Consider the following 22611-nt stretch of genomic DNA (forward strand, 5'->3'; position numbering starts at 1 on the left):
CAGTTTGCTGACAATATTTACTATTCAGTTGAAGGATTGTGATCAATTATTTGTTCAATTTAGTTCTAAGGCTAATTAACAAACGCGCTCGTGTCCATCAAGCTAAAATGGCTTTAACTATCAGCTGTCTACGTGGCAAGTAGCAGCCAATCGGATAACCGTGATGAGCTGTCGCGTTTTCACCACAAATTCTGTTTCAAATTTTAGATTGGGGCAAATACTACTGTTTGTTGTTGTTAGCCAACCACTTGCGAGTGCGATGAGCTATGTACCATGAAGTCATCTCCCAAAAAATGTTCTGCTGAAGTGGACCAATCAATGTTCGAGGTGGTCTGCATGAGCAACCTCATTGGTTTATATCTGGAAACTGACTGTAGGAAACGGATTGATGCTTGGTTCTGGAGTCGGTGGACATCAGACGTGTGAAGGCTTAAAACGTGGTCTTATCATTAATGTGGAATAATCAGTAAGGTAGGTAGATCTGTTATAATGATGTAGTAACAGCACTTTGACAGCCAGTGTTATATTGAGCGTAACTCTTTTTCCCTGAGTGAGCTACTTGTCGCATTCCTTGAGACCAGCTGATCTGTGAGCTTGCGGGCAGACATGGGTGTCAAGGATAGCCACTTTAAATATAGTTTAAAATGTGAATACAATTTATTTAACCGAACTTAAAACGTTGAATTTTCTATTATGGAATAATGCAAAATGCAGTAAACGTAATAGTTGAGATATTAATGTTTCTTTCCATGTTCGGCTACTGACTGTTCTTGTGGGAAGTTAAATGCTTGTAACATTGAGGCAATTCAAATGACCAACTCATGTTGATTAATATTTCGTCATCATGCATATTTCAAAATTCCAAGTATGTGTGGATAACATCCCAGCAATGTCAGTCTCCAAAACGAACTTCTTAGCATGCACTTTGGGTCCTCATTTAGATGTGTTGAGATGAGAGGCTTCTGTTTACATCCTGTTAGACCCTCAAACAGTGTTGTATGGTAAACAGTACTGTTGTAGGTTTGTTGTGTCTCTCAACAATCTTCTCCTCTCTTGTTAACAGAATGATCCGGCCACTGCTGATGTGCTTTGCCCTCTGTGTGGTCTACGCCACCAGCAAGCCCACAGAGAAGAAGGAGCGCACTCACCATGAGGCTCCGCTGAGCAGCCGGGAGCATGTCGACGCTGAAGGCTTCGAGTACGACCATGAAGCTTTCCTGGGCAAGGAGCAGGCCAAGACCTTTGATGACCTCACTCCGGAGGAGAGCAAACGCAGACTGGGGTGAGGAAAGAAAATGCACTCACTTAAAATGCACAATTCTGTTTGAACAAAAGGGAACCATGTATTAAGGAAGTACTGTACATGGAATTGCATGGGAGGTAATTAACTCCCCCATCCTCAGGCATCATTCTGCCAGGCACCAGGGATTGTACCTGGGCTGTGTATTTTGTACGTTAATGATATTGACATGATCACTTCCTCCAGGATAATTGTGGGTAAGATTGATGGTGATGGGGATGGTTTTGTGACTGAGGCTGAGTTGAAAGCTTGGATCAAAAAAGCTCAAAAGAAGTATATCTATGACAATGTGGACCGTCAGTGGAAGGACTTTGACATGAACAACGATGGGATGATCTCATGGGAGGAGTACAGGAATGTCACTTATGGCACCTATCTGGGTAAGCAGGGCCACTACACAAATACTGGCCCAGTAGATGAACTCCTTGGGGCATTATGAAAGGCCTTTTACATGTATGTCTTCCAATGATTGACTTGACATAAACAAGACTACTTCCTGTCAACCAGATGACCCAGAGCCAGACGATAGCTACGACTATCAGAGGATGATGGCTAGAGATGAAAGGCGGTTCAAAATGGCAGACAAAAATGAAGACCAGATCGCTAACAAAGAGGAGTTTACAGCTTTCCTTCACCCTGAGGACTATGACCATATGAAAGATATTGTGGTGCTGGTAAGTTTGAACATGCTACCTGCTGGAAAGTTTTTAAAATGTAGTAAAACTAGACCACCTTGTTCTAAATAATTTCTCCCCCTTCTGCTTCAATGAAAGGAAACCATGGAAGATATTGATAAGAATGGTGACGGCTTTATTGACCTGGAAGAGTACATTGGTAAGACCAGAACAGTTGAATTTACAACTGTAGCACTGTGAAAAAGCAATACACAACATTGAAAAGGAGCATACAGTAAGCCTGTCATAAAACAACACACATTATTCATGTCTGGCGCATACAACACGTTTCCATGTCCATTTTCCATCCTCCTCCTCTCCTAGGTGACATGTACAACCATGAGGATGAAATGGAGGAGCCGGAGTGGGTGGCAACTGAGCGCGAGCAGTTCTCAGAGTTCCGGGACAAGAACAAAGATGGAAAGATGGATAGGGAGGAGACCATGGACTGGATCCTGCCATCAGACTACGACCACGCAGAAGCCGAGGCCAAACACCTAGTTTACGAGTCAGACTCCGACAAGGTGAATTTGCTCTCTCACTGATTACAGTGTGTATTGCATGTGTCTCTGTTAACAGTTTAATCAGAGTGGTTTGACTTCCTTCATTCTTTAGGATGGAAAGCTAACCAAGGAGGAAATCCTGAACAAGTATGACCTGTTTGTCGGGAGTCAAGCAACTGACTTTGGAGAGGCGCTAGTACGGCATGATGAGTTTTAGGTAATTTTGTGTAGTTAGACAAACCAATTTTAAACTTAATTTGATAAGTAATATAATTTATTTTGTATGAAACCTATACTAACACTACAATTTCTATAGATAGTCTATCCATGATGGCATTTGATACAGTAGTCTGGTGTGTTTACATTGTATGGCTTCCATTTAAGCCTTTTCTAATTGGGAATGTGTTACATTTTCTAGTTTTATGATAGGACATACTGGTAAAAGTCTTGATGTTCTTTATTGTTGACTTTGAGATTTGACATGATACACTCAGAAGCACTGAATATTCATTTTAGAAATTATCTTGGACTGTTTTCCCCCTGAAACTATTAATAGGTATGAGGAAAGCATTAGTTGTTTTTACAGGTTTACACATGACCCCTATTTAGTAAAGAACAACCCATTGTGTGCCTTTCAAAATATACATGTGACTGAAACATCAGATCACCTCAGAATTCCTTGAGGGTGGTATCCACCAGTCTTTTTCAGAAGCAAAATTTGGCTGGTGATATTACACCCACATATGTGGTCAATGGAAGTCGTGTGTTGGATTCTGCACGCTAGTATGTGATTAGAGCCATGGAAATACATTTCTCTCTCTGGCGACACCTAACGGCACATAGAAGCTGCCCTAAAATAGAAGCAAATCATATTTATACACAGTAATGTTCAGTTCCTATCAAAGTGTTAATGCTACCTTAAATAAATAGTTAAGATATTATTGTTAGCAAAATGTTTAAAATAAATGGATGGTGAAACATATTGTGTTCACGGCACATTATGAGTTTGTCCATCTCTCCTTTTACTAAGGCATTAGCTGATTAGCAACATCCATATGGAAAAGTCAAACTACATACACAGCCAGCATTTAGACAACCATGAGTTCCATCAGGCCACCCACAATATGCACAAAACCACCAGCCAGGAGAGCCTTAAGCAAGGGTGAATAGAGTGCTACCGCCTTACAGCCACTATTTCCATTCACAATTAAAATGGTGTAACCCGTTTCAGACCAAAACATGTTTGTCTTACACAAGAATTTTGAAAATATATGGGCTATTACTTCACGAGTTAAGCATAAACATTAATTAGACTGGTTTTGTTTTAATTCAGTTTTCTCAAGTAAATTATTTCTCATCTATCAATGCCTTGCAGAACTGCCACTACATGTTATGTTTCTTGCGCTGTCATTTAAAACTGTTATTTCACATAAACAGCACATTCTTTTTCCATGCACAGAATGTACAGTTTATGTTTTGGTCAAAATGCTGTATTGTAGTACACAGCCTGTTTCTTAATAAAAATCTAAATTGGCAAATGTACTTTGTGGCTGCAATTATACTGTACATCTTGTGCATACGTCCTTGTGAATATGTGTGTTAAATGTTCAAATCATGAATTTCCCCCACAACGTGCATGCTGCTTCAATATATACATCTTTATTTAATTCGATATGTAGTGATTCCTCAGAATACATAAAGAAGTAGAGTCAATAAACCTATTCTATTTCTCACACTCAAGTCACACTTGACAAATAATCTAAGTGATTCATTAATTGATCCCAATCAGATCAAAATATAATTGAAAATATACATTCAGAAAGATAGCAAAATTACATATTTTGGGAAAATTACATTTTTTGAGAGCCATAAACAACTGGAGACTTATTACCAATACTGGAAACAGAGAGCCCAGTTTTGAAAACCCGGTGGTTTTCAAATGCCTTTATACACCACTGTTTGCAGGCCTCATGCAGTGGAGACTGTGGAGGTTTCAGTCTTGGAAGAAACCTCAGATGACTCATCAATCTTCTTCCCAAACACTGTCTCCATGATACACGCATTGAACTGAGAAAAAGAGACAACATTGATTATTCTAATGGTGGTTCCGTTAACAGTCAGATTGACAGATGAATTGATTGATGGATATATTCACCTGTTTGTTCATGAATGCGTAGATGAGAGGGTTGTAGACACAGGAGCTCTTAGAGAACATTGCTGGGATGGTGACCAAGCGGTAGTCTTTGTCCTCGTTGGTTGAGAATGCAAAGTACAAGCCTGCTATGGCATAGGGGGCATAGCACACTACAAAGGAGCCCACCATCACAATGACCATCCTGGAGACTTCCTTCTCAGCCTTCTGAGTGGAGGCTGATTCAGCCTGCTGAGCTGCCACCTACAGAAACACGTGACAAAACCAACACTGTGCATCATGAAGAAGAATAGGTAGTTCAAAGCCTGCAAAGTGATTGGCTAAAATCCCCAATTTGCACCTTTTCAAATGTTCACACTGACAGTTTGTTTTTGTACTAGAACAAACACATTGGATTTGCACGGTAACCTTAATAAATAGTTTAATGACATTTCGGTTTAATTAAAACTAGTTTCATGTCATGTCCTCGCACCAGTATGATAATATCATTAATGCAATATTGTATGTGAGTAATTTCACTTACAGCTCGCAGTGCACCCAGAAGTTGTGAATAAGACACGATAATGATGGATAGGGGCATCATGAAGCAGGTCACGATCAGGAAGTAGGTGTAGCTTGTGCAGTGGTACTCTTCATTGTGAGTGTACCAGTCAGGTCCACAGGCGCAACCCAGACCTTCAGGAATGAACCTGGAAAACCAAGACTGGTTGACTCATGCTGGGAGTGGGGAGGGGGGGGATTGTTGAAATGTTCAATTGATACACCAAACTCTTCAAACTTAAACAGTTTGGAAAGGATCACATCTACAACAAGAAAGACATGTTAAGCCGGGTTATTATACTAACAGTTCAACAACAATTATTTAAAAAAGGTTTCAAAAGTTGTTCTAGACAATCTTATTATACCATATATCTGAGCCTGATTTAAAACTTTAAAATATATCCAGGTGTAATTTCTGGAAATGTAATGATTTAATTGTGTATGGAATGGTTCCAAACTGTGGTACAATGATATAATCAGATTCTTAGTTACCTGCTCCAGCCATAGAGTGGTGGGGTGGAACATCCAACTCCCATGAACCAGGTGAAGCCCACTGCTATCCCAGCCTGGGTGCTCCCAAACTTGAACTGGCCAAAGGGTTTACAGATGACCACGTATCTCTCAAAGGCAAGGACAGCCAGCGACCAACCTGTCACCAACCCTAAGAAGGACAGACATATTTAGAAACATCAGGAAACAAATTAAAAGCATAAACAAGATTTCAAAATCAAATGTTTGATAATATAGCTGGATCTACAGTGCATTTTACCTGCTATTGATCCCATACATGCTTCTAATGCACATAATGTAGGGCCCAGGAAATAGTATCCTTTTAGACTTGCGACAAACACTTGACTCACAGAAAACGTAGCAAAAATAAAGCCTGCGAACGAGATGTTGACCAGAATGTAATTCAGAGGCTGCCTTAGTTTCTTGTATTTCGCTGTCACTAATAGAATAACAAAGTTTAAAGGTGTTCCAGCAAAGAACACAAAGCCCATGAACGCAGCCTGCAGATAGAAAGCCCACACCGGAGCCAAATAGTACTGTGGTCCTTCAAAGGGGTCGATCTTGGAGATGTTCTCATACAAATGGAAGTGCTTCCCCATCTTAACTCTTTGTCTCCACAGAGTGTCCGTCTGAGAGTGCCATGTCTGGGAAGATCCTTTTTATAAGATCATAAACCAATTACATATGCTAAAGATCAAGCCTCCGGAGCCTCCGGAGACGATTTTCTTGATCTGGATGAGAGTAAATCGGAGGATTAAGGTGCACATTCCTCCACCACGTGTAATCCGCATTTAGAGGAGCCATGAGGGAAGAGCAGAGTAAAAAAAAGTTTCACTTTTTGTATGATGAAGGAGGTATATTGTATCTAGGTACAATATACGTTCTGCTAATTGGGGAGATACAGAATATGAAGAGGGGGAGCAGACAAGATCGGTTTGGGAAAGATTACCAAATCTGAATCTTAAACAGAATAGCGTTTGATCGGCAAGTAAGAGGTCACAAACAAGGAATTTACTTTGGTGGGCAGGTGCATACAGTAAACATAATAAACAAGATAAAATGTTGAAAATGTACAACAAAATACTGGCAGAGCTAAACAATATAAAATACTATAAAATAATATAGAATAAAATAATATAGAATACAAATAAAATATTATAGAATAAAAGATAATACTGAATGTACTCAATGTAGTCAATGTAGTCAATGTAGTCAATGTACTCAATGTAGTCAATGTACTCAATGTACTTAATACAAAACAGTACTGTTGTTGAACCAGCAGACAAAGTTGTGCTTATTTCACTCCTGTGCTATATCCTGAGGTTGTGCTGTTTAGTTTCAAAGGGAAATCAATGCTTGAATATTTAACAGACAAGAACATTAAGATAAAGGTTATTATTTACTATTATTATGCTAATAATACTCATTTAAATCACTGTAATAATTTCAGACTTTGTCTATTGTACATAAACATGTTAAAACATTATTTGATAATTATCAATTAATTGTGTACAATTTATTGTTACAAATGCAAAAGTAGCCATGTATTGAAAAGTATTGTATGAGAGGTTTAACAGTTATGGTGAAAATCATCTTCTAAGTATAACATGCTTAACCCTTGAGTTATCTTCGGGTCATTCTGACCTATCAGTCATTGTGACCCACCGTCGTATTGTGACAACTTTACCGCATACAAAAACAAAGTGAAGCATTTTCTTTTAACCGTCGGGCTGTTTCATACCCCCCACATTGCGAAGGTTCAAATAAAATCCTTTTTATTTGTTTTTGTATTTGGTAAAGTTGTCGCAACACAACGATGGATCGTTGTGAACCTTTGCAAAGGCAGCACAAGGATTAATTTAGGGCTGATGGTCTTACCATTGACCAGTCCAATTCCTGCCTAATCTTACAGGGACTTACACTTGTTTTAACGTCATACCACATGGCAGGCTGAGGACATTAGGTGGTCATCATTACTGACTCTTCACATAGTAACAGGGTTTGTTTAATACATGTATTGTGTTATTGTCTTATCTGGGATTCAGTTTGGACAGAGGTGGTGGTCATCATGGACAGCATCTCTCCTGACACCCTGGGCAGGGTACAGAGCACTGCAGCTACAACCTTCATGTGTGGCTGGCCTTGACTGAGTTGTTCCGAAGGTTGTTACCGGTTTGCTATTCAACGCATCCGGTGGAAGAAATTGAATTTCCTATGTGCTCATGTTAATCACTATCAGATATTCATTTATCATCTGTTCAATATTCGTATTATTATTAATTATTAATAAGATTATTACTTAGTCTTATTATCCATTCACGTGTGTGTTCCTACTGTAATGTACTGTGTTCTGATGACAGTCACAGTTCTATGATGTAGTATCCACCTGCCTATGATAAGAAACAGCTATGGGCTGTGTGTTATCTTTATTTTCCATCATTCACTATAATCACCGTCCTCTGAAATTCAGAGCTAAGAGAGACTTGATTGGGGAGTCAGATGGCTGAGCGGTGAGGGAGTCGGGCTAGTAATCAGAAGGTTGCTGGATCGATTCCCCGCCGTGCCAGATGACGTTGTGTGCTTGGGCAAGGCACTTCACCCTACTTGCCTCGGGGGGAATGTCCCTGCACTTACTGTAAGTCGCTCTGGATAAGAGCGTCTGCTAAATGTAAATGTAATGTAATGATTGAGACCTAAGATGGGTGTTGTGTTGTAATTTAGGTCTTGTTTTCTCTCCAATTCGGCAGATTGATAATAATCCAGAACTCAACTGGATTTAGTCAGTCCGTTAATGAATAGTCGGACAAAAACTTTCCTCATCCATCCCATGACTGTCTTGACACCATGGACTCAAATCTGTTATCTACTGTGGACACTTAACAGATACCATGGACTCAAATCTGTTATCTACTGTGGACACTTAACAGATACCATGGACTCAAATCTGTTATCTACTGTGGACACTCTACAGATACCATGGACTCAAATCTGTTATCTACTGTGGACACTCTACAGATACCATGGACTCAAATCTGTTATCTACTGTGGACACTTTACAGATACCATGGACTCAAATCTGTTATCTACTGTGGACACTCTACAGATACCATGGACTCAAATCTGTTATCTACTGTGGACACTTAACAGATACTATGGACTCAAATCTGTTATCTACTGTGGACACTTAACAGATACCATGGACTCAAATCTGTTATCTACTGTGGACACTTAACAGATACCATGGACTCAAATCTGTTATCTACTGTGGACACTCTACAGATACCATGGACTCAAATCTGTTATCTACTGTGGACACTCTACAGATACCATGGACTCAAATCTGTTATCTACTGTGGACACTCTACAGATACCATGGACTCAAATCTGTTATCTACTGTGGACACTCTACAGATACCATGGACTCAAATCTGTTATCTACTGTGGACACTCTACAGATACCATGGACTCAAATCTGTTATCTACTGTGGACACTCTACAGATACCATGGACTCAAATCTGTTATCTACTGTGGACACTCTACAGATACCATGGACTCAAATCTGTTATCTACTGTGGACACTCTACAGATACCATGGACTCAAATCTGTTATCTACTGTGGACACTCTACAGATACCATGGACTCAAATCTGTTATCTACTGTGGACACTTTACAGATACCATGGACTCAAATCTGTTATCTACTGTGGACACTCTACAGATACCATGGACTCAAATCTGTTATCTACTGTGGACACTCTACAGATACCATGGACTCAAATCTGTTATCTACTGTGGACACTTTACAGATACCATGGACTCAAATCTGTTATCTACTGTGGACACTTTACAGATACCATGGACTCAAATCTGTTATCTACAGTGGACACTTTACAGATACCATGGACTCAAATCTGTTATCTACTGTGGACACTTTACAGATACCATCGTGTTGCACACAGTTGGGCATGTTTTGCATTTACCAGGATTGTGTCCAGCTAATTTCCAATATTTTGTTTATTGCATATTAATGCGGCTTTAACAGTCATTTCCTCCTGGGATCCAAAACGTTTCGCTAAACTCAAGTCCACTGCACTCTACTCCATTCTGTTCTGTTTTACTCTACTAAATAATAAATCAGGGTTTTTTATAATCCAGTCTGATGAATGAAATCTGCATATGTCTTGTGTTCACTTTTTCATAGTTGCATGTGACATTTGAAGTTCATAATGATACCATAAATTAAAGAAACATTGAATTATGAAAGATATGTAGGTTACATAGGGGATGTCCACAAATGGAGAAAGTGCAATGAAACTATTTATTCATTAATGATTCAATCATTCATTAAATATGAACATTGGATAACCTACCATTTCCCATTAAGTGCCATGTATTTAAAGCCTGGCAGATAAAAGGTTTAGAGACTCACAAGGGATTTACATCTTAATGATCGAACTGGGTAAACTGACCTGGTGAATGCTATGTATCACAAAGCTTATCCTGTAAAGAAAAACTTTTTTTTTTAAAGATATTGGCCTTCAGTTTCAAATGGACCGACAATGTACATACACAAACAACATTTATTTTTGCATAAGGCGATTACAAAAGGTTTCACAGACTAAGTTTCCACAATATGATTTTTCTTGGTGTTTCTCATGTACTGCTTTCTGTGAAAGTAAAAGTTATTGAAACATAATTCTTCTTTTCATTTATTTAATTTTGACCTTTTGCTTTTTGACCTTATTGACATTTGCAATGTATACTAAGCTTTAAAAGTAACAGAATATATCAAGCAATATTATCATCTTGATAGCAGCATTTTTGTGGGAAAACGAGGCATGTATAAGGATATACTGTAGACTTATATCAGACATTGAGTATGTGGGAGAACTGCATGTTGGGAAGGATCATGCCTGTTGCCCGTTTTACATAGCAACTCAGCTGGCAGGCCTTATGCAGTGGAGACTGTGGAGGTTTCAGTCTTGGAGGACACCTCAGATGTCTCCTCCATCTTCTTCCCAAATACTGTCTCCATGATGCACGCATTGAACTGAGGGGGGTGGAAATACACGCGTTATGTGCATGTGTGTCGGTGCATGCAATCATAAGTGCAAATGTGTGTGTATGTCTGTGACAGTAATACATACCTGTTTGTTCATGAAGGCATAGATTAGAGGATTATATACACAGGAACTCTTCGTAAAGAATGCTGGGATGGTGACCATGCGATAATCTTTGTTTTTATCATCCGCAATGCCAAACCACATTGCTGTAATAGCATAGGGGGCATAGCACACTACAAAGGAGCCCACCATCACAATGACCATCCTGGAGACTTCCTTCTCAGCCTTCTGAGTGGAGGCTGATTCAGCCTGCTGAGCTGCCACCTACAGAAACACGTGACAAAACCAACACTGTGCATCATTACGAAGAATAGATTGTTCAGAGCCTGCAAAAGGATTGCATTTGACTGCAATTTACAGTCAATCATCAGATTTAGACTAGCGACCCATATTCCCCACTTGCACAAAAGTTAAATAAAGGAAAATGCTAAAGGTATTGAAAATTTATTTAAGACTTGTATCTTCTGATATTGGATACACTACAGGGAAACCAAATGATTAAGCTACCCTACAACATAATGTCTTTAAAAATACAATTATAAAAAATAGTTTCTGTCCACAGTATGTTATCAAAGTAATACTAATAAATAGTTACATCTCATTTTAGTTTAATTTAAATCAATGTCATGTCATCACACCAGTATGGTAGTATCATACATGGATAGTGATTGTACTTACAGCTCGCAGTGCACCCAGAAGTTGGGCGTAAGAGAAGATAATGATGGTCATGGGCATTATGAAGCAGGTCACAATCAGGAAGTAGGTGTAGCTTGTGCAGTGGTACTCTTCATTGTGAGTGTACCAGTCAGGTCCACAGGAGCAACCCAGACCCTCAGGAATGAACCTGGAAAACCAAAAGGTACAACTTATAGAAATTGACACACACCGCATAGTTCAGGACTTGCTATTGAAAATAATTTGTGTAAATAAGTGTTATCATTATAAAGATAGTCAGTTGTATGGTTTATGGCTATCATCATAGCTCTTGTACACCCTGGACTACACCTACACCACAGTTCAACTGAATTACATCCTAAATGTATCCAGACTAAGGTACAAAGTCAGATGGCAAATTAAGCTTGGTTACCTGCTCCAGCCAAAGAATGGTGGGGTGGAACATGCAATTCCCATGAACCAGGTGAAGGCCACAGCTGCCCCAGCCTGGCTGCTCCCAAACTTGAACTGGCCTAAAGGTTTGCAGATGACCACATATCTCTCCAAGGCAAGGACAGCCAAGGACCATCCTGTCACCAATCCTGATGAAAAGGAAGTTTTAAAACACAAAATAAAGAAATAACAGATGTTCACATGAACGTTGATTTCATGGTCCTTAGAATAATCTTAGCAGTAAATAATAATAAAAAATAATAAAAAAAGGTTTTACCTGCTACAGATCCAATCCATGTTTCTACACCACAAGCAAAAGGGCCCTGGAAAAAGTATCCTCTGCAACTGGCAATGAACACTTGAAACACTGAGAATATCAAGGCTAAGAAGCCAGCAAAAGAAATATTGACCAGGATGTAGTTCAAGGGCTGCCTCAGTTTCTTGTATTTCACTGTCACAAGTAGAACAACGAAGTTTAGAGGTGTTCCAACAAAGAAGACAGTGCCCATGAAGGCAGCTTGCAGATAGAAAGCCCATAAAGGTGCCAAGTAGTACTGTGGCCCCTCGAAAGGGCTGATGTTGGAGATGTTCTCATACAAGTGGAAGTACTTCCCCATCTTGAATCCTCCTGTCTGACAAGACTCTCTGACTAAGACGGTGTGTTTTTGAATCTAGAGAGGATGTTTTTATACTGTCACTTACCAATTACCACTAAAACGGTGACCAACAAGATTAACGTGTCCAATTTCCTAGACAATGGATAAAGGCTCACCCTTCAGTTTAGCACCATGACGCAAGCACTTGCAATCTGTCCCACTGTGTAATCTCATTCTTTGTAATTAGTGAATTGGTGATTTTCAAAACTATGGATGTTTTCATTTGAGCTTATGCGGTAGGCATATAAGATTTGTTGGTATTATTGCATATATACTATTCTTAAACACATCCATGTCTTGGATGGATGAAAACTGAGAAAAGTTGTAAATGTAGAAGGGAGTTCACATTCCATGTGAATGACTCTGTGTAAACAATCTTTTGGCTTCTTTTATTAGGAATTAACTGTCTTACCCATGAACCAATTACAAACTAAAATAATTAGTCAATCTTGTTATAAAAGGACCTTGACATTAAGGTGCACCTGCTGGTGTAGTATTAGGGGGGGGGGGGGGGGGGGGGGGGGTGAGTGAAAGTAGGTGGGGCAGTGTTTGGCTGCAAATCCAGATTTCAATCTCCTTGGGTATGGTTCCACCAAAATGCAGACCTGGACAGATTCTACAATTCCTCGTTGCAGATTATCTATAATAAAATATCAGGACGCCTGGTTGAATTTTGTATTTATGTTGTCAATCATCAGTTTGGAATATGTTTAAATTAAATTCTATATAGAAGGAAAATCCACACATGGACAAAGTGCAATTAAGCTATTTATTCCGGTTAAATATTATACAATACATTCCATGGAACGCTTTTGGTACAATGTTACCTATGATACGGCTGACAGAAATCCATTTTAAATTTGAACATTGGATGATATGATCAGTCATGTCATGCATTACGTCATTTGTTTTTTCATGTCATGCATACAGCAAAGTTGCCTTGGAAACATGACCTGCCATTTCCATCAAGCGTTCAAAGCTTAGCAGTCACAGGGTTAGGGGACTCACATACAGATGTATGACTTCAAGATGGGACTGGGACTGGGTATGTTGACCTGGTTTAGGCTGGGTATCATATGGTTTTCAGCCTGTAAAAAAAAACTGTATTTTTGAAGATATATCTAACACAAGGTTTTAGCATAAGGTGAAGATAAGTTGTTTAAAATAAGATGTTTTCACAACATTCTGAGGTCCTGGAGGATGGTTTAAATTAGTATTTAATTTACATGCAGAGAAAGTCAGTTGTACACCTGCTGAACCTTTTAGAAACATAAAATAACTGTTCTTTGTTCTTTCTTTGGGACTGCTTATTACTAGTAAAAATGCTATCAAAACTAAATTTTTCTATTATGTTTCTTCTTTATTTTGCTTTGCACATTTGCAATACAGACACTGCTGTAAAAGTAACTGAGAAAACCAGGCAATATTATCCCCCTGATTATAGCATTTCTGGTCAAATAATAGGTATTTACAAGGATATGCAGTACTCTTCATACCTATCCAACAAAAGGTATGTAGAAGAAGTATATGATGGGGATGAGCATGTGTGCTGCCTGCTCAAACTAAGTACACAGCAACTCAGCTGGCAGGCCTTATGCAGTGGAGACTGTGGAGGTTTCAGTCTTAGAGGACACCTCAGATGTCTCCTCCATCTTCTTCCCAAATACTGTCTCCATGATGCAAGCGTTAAACTGAGGAGTGGAGGAACGGAGGCACCGTTATAGAACATGTATATGTGTGTGTGTGTGTTTGTGTGTGTATATGTGTGTGTTTGAGTGTGCGCACCTGCACATGCATACAAGAGTGCATGTGTGTGTTTGTGTGTGTGTGTGCATGCCAGTCCTTCCTACCTGTTTGTTCATGAAAGCATAGATGAGGGGATTGTACACACAGGAGCTCTTAGTAAAGAATGCTGGGATGGTGACCAAGCGGTAGTCTTTGTCCTCGCTGGTTGAGAGTGCAAAGTACAGGGCTGCTAGGGCATAGGGGCAGTAGCACACTATAAAGGAGCCCACCATCACAATAATCATCCTGGAGACTTCTTTCTCAGCCTTCTGAGTGGAGGCTGATTCAGCCTGCTGAGCTGCCACCTACAGAAACACATGACAAAGCAGAGTCTCTCTCAAACAGTACGGCTTGAGCGCTTGATTATACGACTTCATCATTATTCTGCAACTGTTATTCCTTCATTTAGATTTTCATACAAATCACATTTTAGTTAAAAGTCAAACCTTTTTATGTCATTTCATCACACCAGTTCGATAATGCAAAATATTCAATAGTGTTTTTTATGGATGTATTAAAGCGTTGAACTTACAGCTCGCAGTGCACCCAGAAGTTGGCCATAAGAGAAGACAATAACGGTAATGGGCATGACAAAGCAGGTCACCATCAGGAACCAGGTGTAGCTTGTGCAGTGGAACTCTTCATTATGAGTGTACCAGTCAGGTCCACAGGAGCAACCCAGACCCTCAGGAATGAACCTGGAAAACCAAAGAACAACAATGTACATATTGACATATGCATTGACATATTGAGAGGTGTACAGTTTTGAGAACTTGACACCACCTCCATCGCATTTTTCAGAATGTGTGATCACAGTTGTTATCTGAACAATATCCTGAACAAGATCAACTGTGTGGTTACCATTACCCAGCTCTTGTGGTGCAGCAAATGGTCATATTCTAAGGTACAAGGGGGTCAGATGGCTGAGCGGTTAGGGAATCGGGCTACCAATCAGAAGGTTGCCATTCGATTCCCGGCCATGCCAAATGACGTTGTGTCTTTGGGGAAGGCACTTCACTCTACTTGCCTCGGGGGAATGTCCCTGTACTTACTGTAAGTCGCTCTGGATAACAGCGTCTGCTAAATGCCTAAATGTAAAATGTAAATGTAAGTCAGATGGCAAATCAAGCTTAGTTACCTGCTCCAGCCAAAGAATGGTGGGGAGGAACACCCCAGGCCCATGAACCAGGTGAAGGCCACCGCTGCCGTAGCCTGGCTGCTCCCAAACTTGAACTGGCCAAAGGGTTTACAGATGACCACATATCTCTCAAAGGCAAGGACAGCCAAGGACCATCCTGTCACCAATCCTGATGAAAAGGAATTGAAGAAACAGAAAGTAATAACAGAAATTCACATACATTTAGATCTAATGATCCTGAGATTTGTGCATTTGATACGAAAGTTATTCTCATTGTATACTCTTTTTACCTGCTACGGATCCCATCCATGTTTCTAAAGAACAGGCCATGTGGCCCATAAAAAAGTATCCTTTGCAACTGGCAAGGAACACTTGAAACACTGAGATTAACAAGGCCAAGAAGCCAGCAAAAGAAATATTGACCAGGATGTAGTTCAAGGGCTGCCTCAGTTTCTTGTATTTCACTGTCACCAGTAGAACAACGAAGTTTAGAGGTGTTCCAACAAAGAAGACAGTGCCCATGAAGGCAGCTTGCAGATAGAAAACCCACACAGGTGCCAAGTGGTACTGTGGCCCCTCAAAAGGGCTGATCTTGGAGATGTTCTCATACAAATAGAAAACCTTCCCCATCTTGAGTCCTCCTGTCTGACAAGACCCTCTGATTGAGATGTTGTGTGTGAATCTGGAGAGGATGTTTTTATACTGTCACAAAACTATCACAAACTACAAGATCAATTACCCTAATGGTTTACATTTCCTAAAAGTAATCGGCTTAAGATACATCTGACATGGTGGTGCCCTGACAACCAGCCAAACTCTACCCTGTTCGTTCCATTTAGTCAGAATGAGTGATTCATGAAGAGGACATTTGGTTAATATTTGACTATGCAGTAGGCATTGAGGTTGTATTGATATTTCACATATCTTGGTCTTGTATATCAGTATGGTGAATTAATAATAAATTGTGAAAGTAAGCAAGTCTATACACCATGGAATTGCCTCAGCATTACCTCAATTATTTAACTGACGTAGTGTTTTGGGGACGGTCATTAGCTGTCTTACCCCTGTTGTAAAGGAATTACAAATTAATCTAATTGGATTTATTAGATCGTATTTGAAATAAACTAAAGTTAAGGTGTTTTCTGCTCCTCTAGTTAGGGGAGAAAATGTAATACTTTGTGTCTAAAAGATTTACATGACTAGACAGTCATGCTTTGTAGAAGCTCTTTGGCAGCCAGTACATTATTGTATCATTTGCGACATGCTTCTACCTGCATTGTACATGTTTCCCTATTATTCCTTGCAGGTTTTATTAAATCAGAATAAATAGAAAACAAGTGTGCCTGTCGACTGATTTTCTCTTGGGGTTGTGAGCTTTAGGTTGTCATGCTTTAAGGTGAATCTTTGCCTCAGTCGGAAGTTCTGTGCACTCTGTAGATTTTCTAAGAGGATATCTCCATATTTTTGGTTTATCCTTCCATTATTCCCCTCAGTCTTCTAAACCCGGCTGCTAAGCAGCATCACCATGGAGGGCCGTCATGTTCACCTGAGTGGCTTCCATCCAGCCAATGTACTTTGAAGTCCGACTGATGGAGTACTGCAGGGATGGTTTCCCTTTGCAAGTCCTGCCATATCTATAGAGAAACAAAAGTGACAATTGGGATTTGATCTTCCTGACTGCAGACATCCCAACCTGCAGAGACTCATTTCCGGGAGGTGCCTCCCCCCCCCACCCCCACCCCCACCCCCCAGCCCCCCTCCGGGACTCAATCAGGACGCGCGATATGCACCAATTTCTACTATAAATAACCATTGCATCTTGCGCTCGCTCTAAATACAAAATTCTTTTTTTATAGACCTATATTTTGTTTGTAAACATTCGGGATGCGCGCGCAATGTGGTTGCAGAAAACCGGGAAAGGATAGCATTTATAATGGCAAAAGGACCACACGGATAATACAAATTGTTAGATTTAAAAAGACCAAAAGGGTCAGGAGGACAGCCTTTAAGAGAGAAAGTGATTCCTAATTGATCTGTCACATCAGAATTTTGATTTGGGTCTCGAAGTCTCGAAATTTGAGTGAGAATGCCGCTAAGAATTTCACTGTCAACATCATCAAAAGGCCTTACAAGCGCTCCAGAGGACTTGCGGGCCTCCACTCTTTTCCATCTCTTAAAGGCTTCCTGTGCGACCGTAATTGCCTTCCATAGACAAAAGTACCTGTGTTACATCTTGGTCAGGGTATTTAAAGGTATCTGGGTCTAGTGACTTTTGTGTTTTTGACAGGGAAAACACAGACCCTGTCCTGCCCCCCCTACTCCCAACGGACTCCTCCCCGGTCCTGAGCACACATGAGGTGAGATGTGTCTTCCGCAGAATTAACATTAGGAAAGCACCTGGACCAGACGGAGTGCTGGGCCGGGTGCTAAGAGACGTCTTTTCCGGCATATGTAACATGTGGCTGGCTACATCATGGGTCCCAGCCTGCTTCAAGGCCGCTATAATAGTCCCCATCCCCAAACAGTCTAAGGTCACATGTCTAAATGACTACAGACCTGTGGCACTCACCTCCATTCCTGCAAAATGCTTAGAGACTAGTCATCAAAGATTTTAAAGCAGCTATCTCAACCATCACTTGATCCATATCAATTTGCATTCAGGGAGAACAGATCAACTGAGGATGCCATTGCCATTGTGCTCCACACACTACTGGAGCACCTGGAGCAGAAGAACACCTCTGCACGGCTCGTCTTTGTGGACTACTGTTTGGCTTTTAACACCTTCCGGCCATTCAAACTCCGGCCCAAGTTAAATAATCTTGGATTAGACACCATACTGTGCAACTGAATTGCTGACTTTTTAACTAATGGCACGCAGAGGGTCAGAGTGGAAAAGAACACCTTCTCCACCCTTTTCATTATCACCTGGGCCCCCCACGGGTGTTTGCTGAGCCCCCTGCTCTATACTTTGTAGACGCATTACTGCCTTGCCTCTTCCTCCTTCAATCTCATTGTCAAATTTGCCGACGACACCACAGTGCTCAGTCTCATTAACAACAACAATGAGACTGCCGACAGGGATGAGGTGCAACACCTGGCGTCATGGTGCCACTGCAATAACCTGGTGTCGAACATCAACAAGACCAAGGAGATCATTATAGATTTCCGCACATGCGGAAAAAATAACCATCCGACACTCTCTATTGGCGCAGACGAGGTAGAGAGGGTGCCCAACTTTAAGTTCCTTGGGGTGACTATGACTGAAAACCTGTCCTGGGGTACTCACACTGCCTTAGCTGTGGGAAAAGCCCAACAACGCCTCTACTATCTGAGGAAACTGAGGAGCGCCAACATCCCGAAACCACTGATGGCAAACTTTTACAACTGTGCCATCAGCAGTGTGTTAACCTATGGTTTCTTAGTGTGGTTTTCCAGCTGCACTAAGGCTGAACAGCAGGCACTCCAACGGGGGGGAAAAAACTGCGGCGACAATCATTAGGACGACTCTCCCCGAGATCAGTACCATCTACGCCACCCGCTGTCTGAGGAGAGTGCACAACATCCTGTGGGACCGTCCCCACCCAGCTCACCATCTGTTCCTCCTGCTGCCCTCAGGTAGAAGGTACAGGTCCATATGGGCCAGAACATCAAGACAGACCAACAATCTGTATCCACAGGCTGTGAGGCTTCTGAACAGTGCCCCCCCCCCCCTCCCCCCTTTCTGCCTCCCTCTCATGGACAGTAACCACACCCACCAATTACAATAACAATAAACTGAACTGAGCATTGTTGCACAAATAACAAAATGGCCCTAAACCCTTGGCCTGTATGATGATGCTTTTCATACCCTGAATCTAGTTGGTTGGTTGAGGGCGAGTTCACATGCGGTATTACCCTTGTTCAATGTGTAAACAATACCACTGAGCACTATGAGCTCAGCACACAGTGCTCAGTGTTCTCATAAGTAAGTAAATTCATCCCCTTCTACAATTCCCTTTATCTCAGAGAGACTTGTTAGCACTCATAACCAGAATAAGCCCAGTAGCCAGTACAACAAAACCCATAATGACAGCTTCCATGTAGAAGACCAATAACCAAGTGTTGGTATTGCTCAAATCGATCCACCTTAGAGATGTTCTCCTACAGCTGGAATAACTTCCCCATCTTCTCTCCTGTCTGTCAGCTCTGCTACTCTCGACTGAAAACCAAATGATGTTACAGTGGCTACTGCTTTATAAAGTGTCTTAAAGCTTTCATAAACCTCTTAAAGATCATGACGGACAAAGACCATCTAAAGAAAAAAACGGATCGTCCGGATGAAACGTATAAGCATCACACAGCAGTTAAGCTCCACCTGAGACCATGACCTCCTGCCATTGCAGATCTGTTTATGCATCAATGATCAAGTCAGTGGTGAGTGTATGTAGAGCGGGGGTACAGTGTGTGGAGTATTGATTGTGGATCATTTGGAATACACGGCATGCTTGAGATAACTTTTAGAGAAATATGAACGTATATATAGTATGAGGGGAATGTTGATGGGCTGCTTTCTGTCTTTTTTGTGAAATGAGAATGATCTTCTTTTGAGATTGGACACATGGATTGCGTTGTGTGACTGAAAGGAGCAAGGTAGCTTTTGGTACGGCATGACATGTACGATAAAGCCTATGCTGAAGTAGCACATGCATCTACCTGTAATTTCTAAAACCAATAAAGTTAGTTAGCATTATCTGTATATGATGTTCAGTGTTATACAAAAAAAATGTTTTTAGGTGCTCCTTATCTGGGTGACATGAAGGTTTTAATTTCAGGTGATGAAACGCTTGTTGAAACCATTGTTTCCTTTCTGAAAATACTGTATCTCGCTGTCTGTGTACGTATAGTGTGGTACACTATACATTCTAAGGATATTAATACGTATGGAAAGCAAACAATATGGAAAGGTAAATGTTTTCATAGTTTATGTTTGAAATATGCAAACACTCATGGCAACATATGTACTCTGTAAAGCCATGTCACTGATAACATTTTCCCCTTTTCTTAAAATTTACAGTGATTTGTCCAGATGTTTCCCCTACAGGCACTAAAAATGATATATATAACAAAGAAAACAAAGAAAGACCATTTTTGGAAACAATACTTGAAAGCAATACTTCACCAGCATCAGGGTATTTAATACATCATGGCATTGGATAGTGGATTTACTCCCTGAAATTCATAGAAGGACAGTAGATATGACAGGTGTTCTCCAGGTAAGTGGCCTAGGTTTGTCGTCATGCTCCTCCCTCTTAGTGTCCTGCCATGTGAAGCCTTCCAACTTGACAATGCCATGTCTATCAGGCCAATGTCACAAACAGGACACAAGAGTCTTAGGATGCCACAAGCTCAGGGATCAGCCTTTAATATGGTTTAACCTGAAATATACCTGGCCAATCCTCCTAATCCCAACAAATCCTGGGATAAGCACCAAACTACAGGTTTATCCCATTAGTGTAAATTTTGATTCTGTGTCAGGTTAGCTAATCTCAGGATGGGACAAAGAGTTCAATCTCCTCCTCTACTACTTACCATAACACCCTCCTTTTATATACCTCCCCTCTGTCCCTTCTGTTTTCTTTGGTAACTCTTCACTTTCTGTGTACTTTTGTCTCGCTATCTCTCTCTCCCTTTCCCTATCTCTTTCTCTGTCTCTGTGTTGGTAGGTCAGTACAGACTAAAAGGTGTGCCAGGTAAGGTGCTGGTTCAGTTACTTTGATGAATCATATCTCACATGAGGCAAAGGCTCTCCTGACACACAGGTATGTTTCATTTTTTTAGTTCACCATTTGTAAATGGAACCTTCCAAGTGTGGTTGTCTTTAAATGTGTTCTGTAAAAACCTTTTTGATTTAAAGAAAATTAAGGGATATTTTTTATTTTCAAACTGACTGTTTATATTGAAATAAAAAATGGAATATTATTTTAGGACTGTTCTTCTAACAGTCAATGGTCACTCTGGTTAATTTCTTTGATTTGCGCAATGGTATAATATTTACAAGACATCGGTCATTTATATTTATTGGAAGGGAAACATCAAACTTTCAAGTGTTTTTGTGGAATGTAAGTTACAAAAAACATGAATCTAACCATAATTGCATGTGTATGTGTATCTTGTTACAATCTGCTTGCTCTACTTTGCTTGAATATAGGTACTAACGCAAGGGAAGTGAGTGAACAGCTAAAAGAGATGTCATCCCCAGACCCGGGGTTGTATCATAACCAAGCTGTATGTTTCAAATGCATGGGTATGTTACGACCTGGATTTGGGGGTGGTCTGCAACAGCGCCTCACCCAAACAACATCTGCACTTACCTACTATTATGGTACATATTTGACTTTGAAAAGCAGATGGAAAATAAAGAGTTGAAGACAAATTTCTGAAATTTTGAAATTATTTATTTGTAACTTGAGTGTGTTGATGAAAGCTGATGGCATTGTGCACCATGGAAACAAAATAACTAAAATGTGCTTTCTTAACTTGGCATTTGTGGTATCTTCAAAAAAAAAAAAAAAAGGCTTCAGAATGTTACACACTGACTTAAGAGTATTCCCCAAGACTCCAGAGCATTTAAAACGTGTATGTAGCTAAAAAAAAACATGTTTGCTACCAGGGATTCAACTGCCTCTCAGTCACTAGAACCCTTTACTCAGATAGTCAAAGGTGACCTTGAGAGGGTATTAACACTCAGAAATCTACAGTAATTTTATAACATCCAATTAAAGATGATGTCTGGTCATTCCAACGTTACAAATGCATTATGAGTAAATAGGTGAACGAGTAGGTTACCAAGAAAGTTACTGCGTGAGTAGCAGGTTGAATGAATGACTGAATATTTATGCTCACTTCAGTATCTTAGACCATGTCTGTATTGATGAATTTGGGAAGGGGCTAAGGAGGAAAGTCTAAGACCCTTCTTGAAGGCTCAGCAGACTCAAGAGAGCTGGTAAGAGGCTTGACAAACAGTTTGGATGCTCCATTAATCACATAGACAAGTCATTAGTCAAGTATTTCAGTTAGTGCAACTGTACATGTGATCGTGTAAATTACATTATTTCATCGATACAGTGAACTGTGATCTATATT

At 40.4% G+C, this 22611-nt stretch overlaps 4 protein-coding genes across 4 annotated transcripts; 1 reads left to right on the forward strand and 3 right to left on the reverse strand.

The window, feature by feature from the left end:
• The first annotated feature begins 350 nt into the window (after nt 1-350).
• On the forward strand, nt 351-4212 carry calua (calumenin a). Its single transcript, XM_047022569.1, has 7 exons — nt 351-471; nt 1064-1282; nt 1487-1680; nt 1808-1974; nt 2074-2134; nt 2299-2498; nt 2590-4212. Exons 2-7 carry the CDS (start codon nt 1065-1067, stop codon nt 2692-2694), a joined length of 945 nt encoding a protein of 314 aa, XP_046878525.1. The 5' UTR covers nt 351-471; nt 1064; the 3' UTR covers nt 2695-4212.
• A 184-nt stretch (nt 4213-4396) lies between these two features.
• Nucleotides 4397-6278, reverse strand: LOC124469410 (ultraviolet-sensitive opsin-like). Its single transcript, XM_047022682.1, has 5 exons — nt 5939-6278; nt 5662-5830; nt 5153-5318; nt 4633-4872; nt 4397-4544 (listed from the first exon to the last, which is right to left on the reverse strand). Exons 1-5 carry the CDS (start codon nt 6276-6278, stop codon nt 4446-4448), a joined length of 1014 nt encoding a protein of 337 aa, XP_046878638.1. The 3' UTR covers nt 4397-4445.
• A 3870-nt stretch (nt 6279-10148) lies between these two features.
• Nucleotides 10149-12527, reverse strand: LOC124469405 (putative violet-sensitive opsin). Its single transcript, XM_047022673.1, has 5 exons — nt 12188-12527; nt 11891-12059; nt 11482-11647; nt 10828-11067; nt 10149-10730 (listed from the first exon to the last, which is right to left on the reverse strand). Exons 1-5 carry the CDS (start codon nt 12525-12527, stop codon nt 10632-10634), a joined length of 1014 nt encoding a protein of 337 aa, XP_046878629.1. The 3' UTR covers nt 10149-10631.
• Nucleotides 12528-13348: 821 nt separating this feature from the next.
• On the reverse strand, nt 13349-16152 carry LOC124469686 (putative violet-sensitive opsin). Its single transcript, XM_047023134.1, has 5 exons — nt 15780-16152; nt 15490-15658; nt 14884-15049; nt 14417-14656; nt 13349-14257 (listed from the first exon to the last, which is right to left on the reverse strand). The coding sequence occupies exons 1-5, from the start codon at nt 16117-16119 to the stop codon at nt 14159-14161; spliced, it is 1014 nt and encodes a 337-aa protein (XP_046879090.1). The 5' UTR covers nt 16120-16152; the 3' UTR covers nt 13349-14158.
• Nucleotides 16153-22611: the final 6459 nt, after the last annotated feature.

Source organism: Hypomesus transpacificus, chromosome 7 (genome assembly GCF_021917145.1).
Source record: "Hypomesus transpacificus isolate Combined female chromosome 7, fHypTra1, whole genome shotgun sequence".
NCBI lineage: Eukaryota > Metazoa > Chordata > Actinopteri > Osmeriformes > Osmeridae > Hypomesus > Hypomesus transpacificus.